This window comes from Orcinus orca, chromosome 1 (assembly GCF_937001465.1).
Source record: "Orcinus orca chromosome 1, mOrcOrc1.1, whole genome shotgun sequence".
In the NCBI taxonomy this organism is placed as follows: Eukaryota; Metazoa; Chordata; class Mammalia; order Artiodactyla; family Delphinidae; genus Orcinus; species Orcinus orca.
The window spans coordinates 3,136,965-3,153,848 of NC_064559.1; the positions used below are offsets into that span (position 1 = coordinate 3,136,965).

The 16,884-nt window shown below is 36.6% G+C and overlaps 1 protein-coding gene across 1 annotated transcript in view; it reads right to left on the reverse strand.

Annotated features, from left to right (window-relative positions):
- Positions 1-16,073, reverse strand: part of FH (fumarate hydratase) — a 41,835-nt gene extending 25,762 nt beyond the window's left edge. Inside the window, exons 1-2 of the mRNA XM_049713624.1 lie at positions 15,907-16,073; positions 3,960-4,094 (exon numbers count right to left, since the gene is read on the reverse strand). Of these exons, the coding sequence (XP_049569581.1) occupies positions 3,960-4,094; positions 15,907-16,038 (267 nt within the window). The 5' untranslated portion in view covers positions 16,039-16,073. The remainder of the gene's footprint in view (positions 1-3,959; positions 4,095-15,906) is intronic.
- Positions 16,074-16,884: the final 811 nt, after the last annotated feature.

Here is a 16,884-nt window from a genome sequence, read left to right on the forward strand (position 1 = left end):
AAACCACATCAAATAAAGAGTCTGCTGCCTTTAAAAGAAAAAGAAGAAGAAAAGAAAATGCAACCTACTGAATGAAAATATTTGCAAATCACATATCTGATAAGGGGTTAACATTCAAAATATATAAACAACTCATACTACCCAGTAGCAAAAAACAAACTGATTAAAAAATGGGCAGATGATGAGAACAGACATTTTTCCAAAGAAGATATACAGATGGCTGACAGATACATGAAATGATGCTCAACATCACTAATCACCAGAAAAATGCAAATCAAAACCACAATGAGATACCACCTCACACCTGTTAGAATGGCTATTATCAAAAAGACAACAGGGGCTTCCCTGGTGGCGCAGTGGTTGGGAGTCCACCTGCCAATGCAGGGGACATGGGTTCGAGCCCTGGTCTGGGAGGATCCCACACACCGTGGAGCAACTAGGCCCGTGAGCCACAACTACTGAGCCTGCGCGTCTGGAGCTTGTGCTCCGCAACGAGAGGCTGCGATAGTGAGAGGCCCGTGCACCGCGATGAAGAGTGGGCCCCGCTTGCCACAACTAGAGAAAGCCCTCGCACCCACGAAGACCCAACACAGCAAATATAAATAAATAAATTAATAAACTCCTACTCCCAAAATTAAATAAATTAATAAACTCCTACTCCCAAAATTAAAAAAAAAAAAAGACAACAAATAAGTGTTTGTGAGGATGTGGAGGAAAGGCAAATCTTGTACGCTGTTTGGAGGAATGTAAATTGGTGCAGCCACTTTGGAAAACAGTATGGAGATTCCTCAAAAAACTGAAGTACGTCTACTGTCTGATCCAGCAATTCCAGGTATTTACTGGGTATTTACTTGAAAATGAAAACACTAATTCGAAAAGATATATGCATCCCCATGTTCAGAGCAGCATTATTTACAATAGCCATGATATGGAAATAACCTGTATCCATCAATGAATGAATGGATAAAGAAGATGTGGTAAAAAATACAATGTAATATTACTTGGCCATAAAAAAGAATGAAATCTTGTCATTTGTGACAACATGGATGGACCTTGAGGGCATTACGCCAAGTGAAATAAGCCAGACAGGTAAACACAAATACCACATGATCCCACTTATATGTAGAATTTAAAAAGCAAAACAAACAACAATCAGAAAACCAAGCCCATAGACAGAACAAACTGGTGGTTGCCAGGGGCAGGGGGTGGACAAAATGTATAAAGGAGGTCAATAGGTACAAACTTCCAGTTATAAAATAAATAAATCATGGGGATGTAATGTATTGCATGGTAACTATAGTTAATAATACTGTATTGCATATTTGAAAGTTGCAAAGAGATTTTAAAAGTCCTCATCACAAGAAAAAAAATTTTCTTGTAACTACGTAGAGTGATGGATGTTACTAGGCATGTAACTAGTAACTAGTAACTAGACTTACTGTGGTGATCATTCTGCAATGTATACAAATATCGAATCATTATGCTGTACACCTGAAACTAATGTTATATGTAAATTATACCTCAACTAGATAAACAAATAATAGAAAGAAATAATATATTTAACTGCTAATTAGTATGAAATACCCAGTTACTGAATGGGTATCATTTCATCCCAAAGCCAAAAAACATGATATTTTATTTAGTCAGTGAAGCCTTGACACTCAATAAATCACTGGACATTTCTCTCAGAATAATTTTTTTTAAAAACCCAGAGTTTTACAGACTTAACGGTGATAGCTTCTGATATATATAACCACATATCAAACCCTTTTAGTTTTCAGATCTTTTCACTTTCTACTCCAAAGCACCTCATAAAATTTAAAAGGATAAATTGAGTAAATCTGATGAGGTTTCAATGAAATACAAGATAAATGAGTCTTGGGTCAGGAAGTAGGGCTACACTGGGCTTGGGGTACTGTAACTTTCCGCAAGATAAATAAATTATGTGCTCTTGTCAAAGTTAATAATATAGACTGTGATTTAGATACCATACCAGGTTTGAATGAGAAAGAAGGAAGAAAGGAAGGGTGAAGAAGAGAGTGATAAATTTGTAAAAGAGCAGCTATAGTCCTTAGAGGAAAATAAAAGTGGAAAAACAAGAAAAAGTAATGAGTAAGACACACTGAACCTGGGTCACACAGAGGATAAACTGAAGGGCAAACAAAAGAAAAGAAAAACAAAACATTTTTACTTTGAATTTTAAGAAATCAAAATTAAAACATTACAAGTGTTTTACCCAAATGAAATGGAGATATATGGCACAAAAGATTAGAAGCTTTAAAACTTTACACATGAAAAAAAATGGGAATTTAATTTTCTACAGGAATACTGCAGTGGGTTAAACCACTGCCAAAGTCACAACCAAGCCACAGTCACAACCAAATGCCAATCAACTCAGGCTACTAGAATGGAGTGACTGACCCCACAGTGCTTGTGGACTCATGAAAATGAACAAAGGTCACAGCAGAAAGTTTCACTGGACACTATTAAAACAAAATAGTAAATGTATCATTGGAGATGAAAGAAGGGTCTCATTATTCTTCATTTACTCACATAGCAGTTCATAATCTTTTTTGGTTTTATTTTCCTATGGACCTGAGGTACAAAGGGTTGGGTTTAATCATACTACTTAGCTCAAGGCACACAGTCTGCTTTATATTTAACATAGTTCAGGAAATTAATCCAGATGAAGCCAAATGTGAAAAATCGATAACCCACGTATCCATGTTTCACAGACACCTGTCCAAATCCAAACAACTTCTCTATCTCTGGGACAGCAGCAGTGGCAGCAATCATGCACTCCCAGAACCACACACCTTGCTGGTTAAAGCAGGAAATTCAAAACATGAGCCATACTTACTCCAGTCAATACTGGTTAAGACTGATCTCTTTAATCCCAGGAGTTGAACTATATGAGAATACTTTAGGATCTGCTACCCTCTGTCTCCCAACCATGTAGTCTGACCCTATGTTTACCTCACCATTAAACTGGCTGTGGGTGGCAATAACAGAGAGATTCTTCTAAGAAGATTCAGCTGTCTCTTGGGAAATTGTATGAACCTGTCAAGATTCAGTCTTGAAGCCTTAGTAATTAGCTAAACTACGGAAGTTAAATTTATTGTAAGATAAAAAGTATATTTAGAAGATAAATGTTAAACAGTATCTCACCAGATGAAGCCTGGTTCCTTCTAGGCTTACTAGCCTATCCTGCATTCCTACACTGACTATTTTTCATACCCTAGTTGGGCTCCAGTAGGATATGTAATATATTCCATCAATTCTTTTCACACTTTAACGTCCCTGAAATCAAGATGCATCCTACAATCAATGACATGTCACAACTTTAATTGGCAGACTTTTTCTTTCTTAGTAGTACATAACAATTCTAATTGAGGATCAGTTCTAATCTAAGGATTTAATGAAATATGGTAGAAAGTTTTCTAATCATTAAATCATTCATGTTAGCAATGAACAAATACTTATATATTACCTATTATATGCCAGACATCATGACAAATAGTATTTTTATGAATTTGTGTATACTTTTTTACAAACTGAAGCCAAGACAGGTAAAGTATAATATTAAAGAAAAATTGGTTTTCTTTTAAATCATTTAAAAAATCAGTAAAAAATTAAGTATCAAAATTAAAAGTGCTTACAAACTGCAAAATTCTAGTAAAAATACGAAAAATCCAAACAAGAATGAAAGACAAATCACTTAGTTCTATCAAAAACCCAAAATACTCAAAGTCATACATAGCTCAAGATATTAGTATACTAAACTTCAAAAAGTTCTTTGACACTTTACTGAGAGAGAAACATCTTATTATTCACAAAGCCAGTTCTCTAATAACTTTACATTTTAACTCTGTAAAATACTTATTTATAAGGTAAGGTGACTCACTGAATAATGCCAAGTTCATCCAAAATAAGCCAACATTTCCAAAAAAGCCACTTACTGGCATGCGTTCTGTCACCCCTCCAATCTTAAAGTTCATTGTTGATCTCACAGTCTGGGCGCCATAATACTTATCATTTGGGACCTTGAGTTCACCAAAGGTATCATATTCTATCCGAAAAGAATTTTGGCTTGCCTAAAGATAAAGACAAGACACTGTTATAGCTTGAAAAGAAACCAAGTATCAAGAACAATAACATCATATAAACAACACATCATGTACAGGTAAAGAAACCTTAATAAGTACCAAAAAGACAAAAAAATTCCATTTTGATTCTCATTCTACTCCCCCCACTTCCAGCTTTTTTCTTGAGAAATTTTTGTCACACAAATTTATTAATACATGTGTTAAAGACAGATTGTAGAATTCATACACTATGCAAATGATAAATAAAAATAATAATCTTTTCCAATTCAGGAGTATGCCTATTATTGGTCAAGCTTTGATGTACTTAGGTTAATGCTTATTTTACTGGGAACTTTGGAAAATGACCTAAGAATGATACTTTAAAATTTGAAAGTGTTTTATATATATATATATATATTATAATTATATATTTAAACAAAGCTCAACTATGGTCTACAAATATTATGCATGAGAGATAGCTTAGTGCCATACAAAACAGTCCAGGCTTTGCAGTGAGACAGCCCACCATCTGGTAGCTGTGTCACCTTCAGCAAGTCAGCTTTTCTCATCTATAAGTTACAGTAAATGTACAGACAAAGGGACATGGGCTAGATCAGTTCTTAACCTTTTCAGGCTGTTGGAACCTTTTGAGAATATGAGGAAAACTATGGATCTTCTCTCTAGAAGAATGAACATAAATACATATATGTAAAATCTTACATATGATTTTAAGGAGTTTATATCTTGAAACCAATCCACTCCCCAGGATAAGAACCCATGACCCCAAATCCCTTTTATGGAGAACCTAGGATGCTACTAAGTACATCAACTTACACTAATTAAAAAAATATATATACAAATCTGGAGTTTACATATGATACTTTACATTAAAGAGATTAAGAGTATCAGAGATACTCAGAACTTTAATTAATGTTCATCTTGCATTAATTATAAAATAAACATGGTCAGATGATTCAAAAGATTTAAAAACACCCAGCCAAGTAACCTTATTTTAGTAAACAGTCCTCTGAATAAGAAAAAATTAATTTCGTAGTTATCCCCTGGGACTAGAAAGATTTAAAAATCCTTTATATATTATAAAGCCTTTTAGATTGAAAAGAAAAGTATCCTTGTACCTAGTTAGAAATATAGGTGTATATCCAATGAGGTACATTTTTTTTCTATGCCTAAAAGTCTGCAGAGGAGGGGAGTGGCCAAGATGGCAGAGTAGGAAGACTCTGAGCTCATCTCCTCTCATGGGCACACCAAAACTACAATCATTTACAGAGCAATGATTGATGAGTAAGGCTAGAAAATTAGAGAGAAGACCTTCTACAACTAAAGATATAAAGGAACCATGGCAAAATAGGTAGGAGGGAGGAAGACACAATAAAGTGAAAACCTATTACCACTTCCCCCCACCCCCCGAGGAGGGGTGACCCACAAACTGGAGGATTATTACAATTGCTGAGGTTCTCCCCAAGAAGCGAGGGGTCCAGGCCCCATGTCAGGCTCCCCAGCAGGGCGAAGAAGAGCCCCTTGAAAGTTTGGCTTTGGAGGCTAGCAGGGCTCATTTTTGGCCAGAGGGCTGTGGGAAAAAGAAACTCCACTCTTAAAGGGTGCACACAAAATTTCACACACTCTGGGACCCAGGGAAGAAGCAGTAATTTGAAAGGAACCTGGGTCAGAATACCTGCTGATCTTGGAGAGCCTCCCGGAGAGGTAGGAGGCAACTGGAGCTCACACTGGGAACCTACACACTGGGGGCAGCCACTAATGGGAGCTTGTTCTACCACAAGGACATCAGTTCTTGAAAGCACCATTTTGGAATACAGCTTATTAGTGCAGGGACATAGCTCCACCCACCAGCAGGCCAGCTGCCTTAAGACCTCCCGAGCCAACAACCAAAGAGAGCTAAAGAATACAACAACTGAAATAAAAAGTACACTAGAAGGAATCAACAGTAGATTAGATGACAGAGAGGAACAGTTCAGTGGGCTGAAAGAATAGTGGAAATTACTGAAATTGAACAGGAAAAAAAAAAGGATGAAAAGAAACATGGGCAGTTTAAGAGACCTCAGAGACAACATCAAGTGTACTGGCATTCACATTACAGGAGCCATAGAAGGAGAAGACAGAGAGAAAGGGGCAGAGAACATATTTGAAGACATAATAGCTGAAAATGTCCCTAACCTGGGAAAGGGAAAGGACATCCAGGTCTGGGAAGCACAGAGAGTTCCAAACACGATCAACCCAAAGAGGACCACACCAAGACACACTTTAATTAATGGCAAAAATTAAAGATAAAGAGAGAATACTAAAAGCAGCAAGGGAAAAGCAACAAGTTAAGTACAAGGTAATTGTACTTAACATAAGGATTTCAGCTGAGTTTTCAGCACAAACTCTGCAGGCCTGAAAGGAGTGCATGATATATTTAAAGTGGTGAAAGGGAGAAACCTAAATCAGAAGACTCCAACAGGCAAGGCTTTCATTATGATTTAAATGGACTGATCAAAAGTTTTACAGACAAGAAAAAGCTAAGAGTTCAGCACTACCAAACCACCTTTAAATGGGTTTCTCTAAGAGAAAAAGGCCACAACTAGATGTACGAAAATTATGAAAAAACATCTCATTGGTAAGGCTAAATATAGTAAAGGTAGTAAATCAGTCATGTACAAAGCTAGTAGGAAGGCTGAAACACAAAACCAGTAAAATTGTCTATATCCACAATAAGAAGTTAAGGGGCACACAAGACAAAAAGATGTAAAATACAATGTCAGAAACAGAAAAAGTATGTGTGGGGAAATAAAAATGCAGGGTTCTTAAAGTGCTTTTGCACTTAAAAGATCAGGAGCTGAAAATAATCATACATACACACACACACACACATTGCAATATATAAACCACATGGTAACCACAAACCAAAATCGATACACAAAAAAGAGAAAGGAATCCAAATGTAATATTAAAGACAGTCATCAAATAACAAGAGAGCAAAGTAAGAAAAAAGGAACAAAAAAGAACTATAAAAACAACCCCAAAACAAAGGACAAAATGGCAATAAGTACATATCTATCAAGAATTACTTTAAATGTAAATGGCCTAAATGCTCCAATCAAAAGATATAGAGTGGCTGAATGCTTATGGAAACAAGATTCATATATATACTGCCTACAAGAGACTCACTTCAGATCCTGAGACACACACAGACTAAAAGTGACAGGATGAAAAAAGGTATTCTATGCAAATGGAAATGAAAAGAAAGCCATGGTAGTAATACTAACATTAGACAAAATAGATTTTATAACGAAGACTGCAACAACAAAGAAGCCTATTACATAATGATCATGGGATAAATCTAAGCAGATATAACAATTGTAAATATGTATGTACCCAACACAGAATCACCTACAAATATAAAGCAAATATTAACAAACACGAAGGGAGAAAATGACAGGAACACAATAATAGTAGGGGATTTTAACACTCTACTTACATCAATGGACAGATCATCCAGACAAAAAATTAACAGGGAAACACTGGCCTTAAATGACACATTAGACCAAATGGACTTAGTAGCTCTATATAGAATATTCCATCCAAAAGCAGCAGAATACACATTCTTTTCAAATGCACATGGAACATTCTCCAGGACAGATCACAAGCTAGGCCACAAAACAAGTCTTAGTAAATATAAGAAAACTGATATCATATCAAGCATCTTTTCTGACCACAATGCCATGAGTCTAGAAATCAATGACAAGAAAAAAAATTGCAAAAAACACAAACACATGAAGGATAAACAATACGCAGTTGAATAACCAATGGATCATTAATGAAATAAAAGAATACCTAGAGACAAATGGAAATGAAAACACAATGATGCAAAATTTATGGGACAGAGGAAAAGCAGTTCTAAGAGGGAAGTTTATAGTAATACACACCTACCTCAGGAAACAAGAAAAATCAAAAATCAACCTAACCTTACACCTAAAGGAACCTGAAAAAGAACAAAACCCAAAAGTCAACAGATGGAAAGAAATCATAAAGATCAGAGCAGAAGTAAATAAAATAGAGACAAAAAATTATGAAAGATAAATGAAACTAAGAACTGGTGCTTTGAAAAGGTAAACAAAATTGATAAACCTTTAGCCAGACTCAAAGGAAAAAGAGAGAGGGCTCAAATCAATAAAATCAGAAATGAAAAGGAAGTTACAACTGACACCACAGAAATACAAAGAAACATGAGAGATTACTACCAACAATTATATACCAATAAAATGGCCATTAAGAAATGGACAAATTCCTTAAAATGTACAATCTCCCAAGACTGAACCAGGAAAAAATAGAAAATATGAACAGACCAATTACCTGTAATGAAATTAAATCAGTAATTAACAACAACAACAAACGAAAATCCAGGACCAATTGGCTTCACAGGAAAAATTCTACCAAACATTTAGAGAAGAGTAGCAACTATCCTTCTCAAACCTTTACAAAAAACTGCAGAGGAAGGAACACTTTTGAACTCATTCTACAAGGCCAGCATCACCCAGACATCAAAACCAGACAAAGCACAAAAAAAGAAAATTACAGGCCAATCTCTCTCATGAACACAGATGCAAAAATCCTTGACAAAATAGTAGCAAACAAAACTCAACAACACATTAAAAGGACCATACACCATGATCAAGTAGGATTTATTCCAGGGATATAAGGATGGTTCAATATCCACAAATCAGTCAATGTGATATACCACATTAACAAACTGAAAAACAAAAATCATCGAGTCATCTTGACAGATACAGAAAAAGCTTCTGACAAAATTCAATACCCATTTATGATAAAAATTCTCAACAAAGTGGGTATAGAGTGAACATACCTCAACATAATAAAGGCTGTATATCACAAACCCACAGCTAACATTATACTCAACAGTGAAATGCTGAAAGCATTTCCTCTAAGATCAGGAACAAGACAAGGACGCCCACTGTCATCACATTTAATCAAGATAGTATTGGAAGTCCTAGCCACAGCAATCAGACAAGAAAAAGAAAAGGAATCCAAGTGGGAAAGGAAGAAGTAAAACTGTCACTGTTTGCAGAGGACATGATACTATACATAAAAACTCTAAAGACACCACCAAAATACTATTAGAGCTCATCAATGAATTCAGTAAAGTTGCAGGGTACAAAATTAATATACAGAAATCTGTTGCATTTCTATACACTAACAATGAACTACTAGAAAGAGAAAAAGGAAACAATCCCATGTACAATCTCATAAAGAAAGAATAAAATACCTAGGAATAAATCTAACTAAGGAGGTAAAAGATCTGTACTCAAAAAACTATAAGACGCTGATGAAAGAAACTGAAGATGACACAGACATGGATTGGAAGAAATAATAATTTTAAAATGCCCATACTACCCAAGGCAATCTACAGATTCAATGCAATCCCCATCAAAATACCAATGGCATTTTCCACAGAACTAGAAAAATAATTTTAAAATTCATATGGAAACACAATAGACCCTGAACAGTTGAAACAATCTTGAGAAAGAAGACCAAAGCTGGGGGTATCATGCGCCCTGATTTCAGACTATACTACAAAGCTATAGTAATCAAAACAGTATGGCACTGGCACAAAAACAGACATTTACGTCAATGAAACAGAACAGAGATCAGAAATGAACCCACACTTATATGGGCAATTAATCCATGACAAAGGAGGCAAAATATACAATGGGGAAAAGACAGCCTGTTCAATAAATGGTGCTGGAAAAACTGGACAACTACATGCAAAAAATCCAACTGGACTACTCTCTCACACCATGCACAAAAATAAATTAAAAAATGGATTAAAGACTTAAATGTAATACCCGAAACTTACGTAAAACTTCCAGAAGAAAACATAGGCAATAAGTTCTTTGACATGGGTCTTGGTAAAATTTTTTAGTATATGACTCCTTGGGCAAGGGAAACAAAAGACACAAAAGCAAAAATAAACAAACGGGACTACATCAAAGTAAAAAGCTTCTGCACAGTGAAGGAAACTATCAACAAAACAAAAAGGCCATCTACTGAATGGAAGAATATATTTGCAAACAATATATCTGATAAGGGGTTAATATCCAAAATATAGAAAGAACTCATATAACTCAACATCAAAAGAACAAACAACCCAATTAAAAAAATGGGTAGAGGACCCAGATAGACATTTTTCCAGGGAGACATACAGATGGCCAATAGGCACATGAAAAGATCTCAACATCACTAAACAACAGAGAAATGCAAAACCAAACCACCAAGAGTTATCATCTCACACCCGTGAGAATGGCTATTATCAAAAAGACAACAAATAACAAGTTTTGGTGAAGATGAGGAGAAAAGGGAACCCTCATGTACTGTTGGTGGGAATGTAAATTGGTGCACCCATTGTAGAAAAGAAGTTTCTCAAAAAACTAAAAATAGAACTACCATATTACCCAGCAATACCACTCCTAGGTATAAACCTGAAAAAACCAAAAACACTAATTCAAAAAGATACATGCACACCAGTGTTCATAGCAATATTATTTACAATTGCCAAGATACAGAAGCAACCTTAGTGTCCATCAACAGATGAATGGATAAAGATATGGTATATATACACAATGGAAAACTATTCAGCTGTAAAAAAGAATGAAATTTTGCCATTTACAACACCATGGATGGACTTGGAGGGTATTTTGCTAAGTGAAATAAATCAGACAGAGAAAGACAAATATCACTTACATGTGGAATCTAAAAAATACAACAAACGAGTAAATATAAAAAAAAGAAAAGGAGACTCACAGATATAGAGAACAAACTAGTAGTTACCAGTGGGGAGAGGGAAGGGGCAATACAGGGGTAGGGAATTAAGAGGTACAAACAATTATATGTAAAATAAGGTACAAGGCTATATTTTACAAAACAGGGAACATAGCCAATATTTTATAATAACTACAAATAGAGCATAACCTTAAAAAATTGTGAGTCACTATACTGTACACCTGTAATTTATATAATATTGTACACCAACTATACCTCAATAAAATAAATAAATAACTTTAAAAAATCACTATGTTGTTTAACAGGAATTAACATAGTGTTGTAGGTCAATTATACTTCAAAAACAAACAAGCAAACAAACAAACTCATAGAAAAAGAGATCAGACTTGTGGTTACCAGAAGCAGAGGGTGGGGTTAGGCAGAATTGGATGAAGGCAGTCAAGAGTTACAGACTCCCAGTTACAAGATAAATAAGTACTAGGGATGTAATGTACAACATTATAAATATAATTATCACTGCTGTATGTTATATATGAAAGTTGTTAAAAGAGTAAATCCTAGGAGTTCTCATCACAAAGAAAAAATCTGTTCTATTTCTTTAATTCTCTATATGATATCATGCATGTTTACTAAACTTATTGTGTCAATCATTTCATGATGTACGTGAGTCAAATTATGCTGTACACCTTAAGCTTATACAGTGCTGTATGTCAATTACATTTCAATAAAAATGGAAAAAAAAAAGTCTGCAAAGGACTGGTCTAAGCCAATAAGGAGAAGCCAATAAAAAATAATCATTTACTGTGCTATGTAGCAAACACTTTTTAGGTATCACCTTATTTGAATTTCACAACCACCCTAGGAGATTTTAATATCGTCATCCTATGTTAAAGAAGGAGACACTGAGGCTACACAAGATTAAATAATCTCAGCAGATCACCCAGATAGCAAGAGGGAAGGCCTGAAACACTCAAACCCTGGACTTTCGTATTCTAAAAGCTGTTTGGATTCCCTTTTTTATCACTTCCATAAACCAAGAAATGGAGGAAGTAACTCCAGATTGGCCCACAACAACCACTACCCTGTAGGATCTGAAGATGTAGTTAGATTTTTCTCTAATAGAGTGTGCTTACACTGACACCACTGTATGCCAACTTGCAGCTGGGGTTTTATATCTCAAATGCACAAAAAATTTTTGCATAATGATCTTTGTTTTAAATATCCTAAGTAAATATCCTTGTATGTTAAAATATACTTTGGTGCAATAACATTAGCAATGACAACAGTGGCACTGGACACATGAGCTAGGTTCTTCTTCCTCTCCATCACCTTGTTATAAGACAGCAAATAGTTACTGGCTCCAAAGAAAGGAGATTGGTGTCCATCAGTCATTTGTGAAATCAAGTTCGATTCCTTAAATTTAAAACATCATTTTTTGTGTTCAAAATTATTAAATTTTCATCATAAAACAGGAATAATGTTGTCACCTAAATAACAGGTTGCTATGATAAAACTCATATCCAAAGTATTTTGGAAAGATTTAAATGAATAAATTTTACCTATGTTCTTCAAGTTTAAACTTTAGAAAAATTTAAATTCTAACTCAAGAAACAACGGTCTACATCAAATTCTAGATCTTGACACTGACCATTAAAAAATGGCAGATGTCAATTGTGGCTGAAATCACAATCTCAGTAAACACTTCAAAAAATATACTTCTTGTCCTTACAGTAATAAAAATAAACATCCCAAATTTCCAACAACAAACATTGTAGCAGCTTAGCTAGCTAATAAAGTATTCCAAAAAACCAGGAAGTTCTCCCTTTTTTTAACCCAGGAAATACATAGGTTGCACAAATCTGTAGATCAGAAACTGAAGCAATGCTGTAAAATACTCTGAAAGGCTCCAGGCTCTGTCAGTGGAGGCAATGCCTATGGTTGGTGTCTGTTAGACAAGCACATATACACAGATAGAGGAACAATGAAACAGGTAACTGCCAAATCTCTTCAAACGTTCTTCCCAATGACCTACTGAAGAAAAAACCTTTATATTGTACATAAACACACATGTATATGCACACAAACCTGAAACAAAAATTCTGTGAAAAAATCTGTCCTGTAAGCCTATTTTCTATTCTATGCTATTCTGTCAAAAAACCAATGCTGTTAACTGCCCACTACATTGATTTCTCCACCCACTAATGAGTCCACCTGAAGTCTGAAAAACATATGTATGATTTTCAAAACCTTCCCACATTATAATGTATGTCACCTCTTCCCAGTGGCTTGGGCAAGAAGAGGAGGGCTGCTCACCTAAATTAATGGGAAAATTATCAGTGCTTTTGATGAAAAATGATGTCATGATGGTATCTATTAAATATGTTTTTAATTCATATAATATAATCCACTGTCACAAAAAACTAGTTTTTTTGAAAACCATGTCTTTATAACCTGTAATTTAGAGAGCAGAATTTCTGGGAGAAGTTTAAAGAGTTAACCAGCTAGGCATGGGGCAGGCACAAATGTGCAATTTCCTGATGTCCTGGGAGATGCATGTTTATTCACAATCACTTCCCCTCCTGGAGAAGCATGAATGACTAATGTGTCCAGTGTTCACCGTAGTATGATTGCTATTTAGCCCTAGAAATACCAAGTGCTATTACCAACCACTAATTCCGGTAACCTCAGGAATTGATGAGGTGGTCTCCAAATTTGCATGCCAGTCTAAATCAGAAAGGCCAGCCAAAAAAATATAGGCCTCAGGCCTATAGTATATTCCCACGCATGTGTAAGATAACCATTAACTAAACCATGGTATCTCCTAAAGAAAATATAAAATGCCTTTCAGATTCTTATCCTAAGGTGGTTTAAAAGAATATTTCAGTGTTCAAGAAAATCCAAATCATTTCCTAGGCAAAAAGACTATCTCAAGAGATAAAAATCCAAAATTTGACTTCATTGTGTTTGGGCTTTCAGTTTCTTTAAACAGACTTTTTAAAAAGTCTTTCTGTTCTTAAAATATGGGGTGACCACTAAGTCTTGAAATACTGACAAATATGTAATAAATGGTTTATTGATATTGCATTGTAACACAGAATATTATCTATGTTTCCAGACTTTATAGCCATCCTGAAGATCATAAAATAAAGTAACTTTAAAAAATGTAGGACTTCCTTTTCCACCATGCTACCAAGGCAGTTTCACAGCGGGTCTCCATTATATATTCTCACTCTCACTGTACTTTTTCTCCTCGGTACCACAGTGTTATTAACTGTGCATGACTTCTTTGCTTATTTAATATGCCTCAGTAGTCTCTAAACTCTGTGCCCATAGTGACTGTTTTACACACAGGGAGCATTCAATGTAATCTTCCTGTTGGATGAACTTCTTTGTGTTCTTAATTGAGATAAAAGGTAACAGGGCATTTAGGGTTATGTGAATTTCTTTGTTTTGTTAAAAAAATTTTATTGAAGTATAGTTGATTTATAATATTGTGTTAATTTCTTCTATAAAGCAAAATGACTCAGTTATACATATATATTCTTTTTCATATTCTTCTACATTATGGTTTGTCACAGGATATTGAATATAATTTATTTCTTAACACTAGCAACAAGAAAAACTTTTAATAAAATCAACTTAGAGATTTTGGAGCTGAGAAGATTAGAGCGCAAAAGATGTATTTAGGATTATATAAAAAAAAAAATCTATCCGCATCTGATGTTAGCTAACATTACAACATTAAAAGCAACGCATTGCTATTTTTTTGACATTGACAGCGGGATAGAGTCAGTTCTCCAGCCTTCTATTCCCTTTTACAAAACACTAAATAAGTGAAAAACAAATTTTTAAAAGGCTCTAAAGTGCACTAAAATTATTCAAGCAGGGAGTTGCAGAAATATAAAGCACCCCTGATTTCGCAGTTTCAAGTACAGTAATGTCATCAAATTATCTTACAGTTTATAGCCCAGAAAAATGTCTTGGGCCTTTGAAATACCTTAGATGGAAGCATTCATTTAATAAGCACTCACCATATCCCAAACTCAAAGTACTTTCACAGGGGCAATCTTGACGAGTATTTGTAATTATTTTCATTTTACCGGCAGACACTGAGGACAAACATTACCTGCTCCAAATCCCAACTCTGAGTAGCAGACTAGGGTCTGAAGTCACATCTCTCTCAATGAAAGCTCATACAGCAGTGAAGAGTGCAGAATGTAAGTCTTCCTAAACTAGCATTTATTTCTCAAACTTTTCCTGATAATACACATGTGAGCATACGTATTTAATGCTTGTTGAAGCCCAAATTACCGAAGGTGACACTCTAAAGCGCAAAAGGGCTCATGTAAGTCAGGGTGTCATAACCTGAAATTGGACCTTTAAGTTCCTTGCAGGTCTTTCTCAATAAAAAGTGCTGATTCAGCTGTAGTTATGTTATGGTCCATGCAATTTCCTCCAACGTACTTCAGGACACTCTGCCCCTGTTTCACATTTCAGGGTTTATACAAAAGTTAAGTGGGGAAAACCAGCCTAACAAACTAAATGGCCAATTTCATGAAAAGTAAAATCTCTTAGGTTCACAAGAACTTTCAACCCGCCTGGATGCCTAAGAACAGTTCCCTGCAGAGCTGTGACCCCAGAAGCTAGCTCAGAGGGGCTGGATCCAGCTCGGCCCATCAAAGGCAGAAGCGGAGCAGCTCCCTCCGGACACCGTCCCATTCCGGCGCCGCCCCCTCTTCACACCGTCCACCCCAGCACCGTTCCGAGGTCAGCCGCCGCGGGCAGGGGCAAAGCAGTGAGCGCGGCTGGGGCGGGGTCGGGGAGGCCCGACAGGGATCTCGCCAACAGCTGCCGCCCCTCCCGGGCGCTCCCGCGGCGGAGGAGGCGCCCCGGGCCGGCAGCGAAGTTCCAACACGCAGCCGAGTATCGGGACCTTAGGGCCGGCAGGCGGGAGGCCTGAAGGTCACCGCGGGGCGGCCACGGCGGTTGGGCGGCACGAGCTCACCATTCGAACGACGTTCGGAGGCCGAAGCAGCAGGAGTGCCGCGCCACCCGGGCCGGGGCCAGGGCGGGGGTCGGAAACTGGAGCGCGCGAGAGGAAACGCGAACGCGCGAGGAGCCGTAGCGCGCGATCCATAGCGCGGCGGCCCGGGTAGAACTTCCGGGGGATATGGCCACGCCTCCGCACCGGCTGTCAGTACCAGTCCCCTCCACGGTCCTCACTCATATCCAATCAACGGCTTCAAAGACGAGCTTGTGGGGCGGGACCAGTGGCCAATGGCCAGTGAAGCGTGAGGGGCGGACTTAACTTCCTCACTGTAGAGCCCTGGGATTCCTGGGAAACGAATGATGGGAAAGGGGGTTTGTGGTGTCCTTGAACCAGTGTTTATTTGGTTTGGTTTGGTTTTACTGTGTTACTGTGCCTAACAGAGAGGTATTAGCTAATGAGTCAGTATTTGGTTGGTGGCGTAGCCTAGAGAGGAGAATTTACTTATTCATTTATCTACCATGTAAACGTTACATGTTCTATTTGCTCTTTTTTCATCTGTTCCAGATTACCTCTTAAGTACAGAAATTTTAGAAAACAAAGTATAGAGAATGAAATCATAATTATCCATAAAAAGCCAACACTAATTACTCAGTTCGTTTAACTTGTTGTTTTGAGGTCTGTACAGTTTCCTTTCTCTTCTTAGTAGGTACTCTAAGAACTCTTTTTTTAAATGTAATGGGGAAGATGTCCATAATCATAGGTGATTTCGGAATTTTAATTTTTTGCATACAGGTTCTCCAAGTTTTTTGCATTGATAACATGTTTTCAGATTAAAGGCATGTTGTTTTTATAGATGATGATAGGAAAGCAGGAACAGATATAAAATTGGATAGGAATCACAATTTTTTCTCTCGTTTCTTCTTTGAACTGTTTGGAACCAGATGACAGTTAATCAAGAAAGAGAACCATTGGATGATGTCCAGAAGTCAAAAG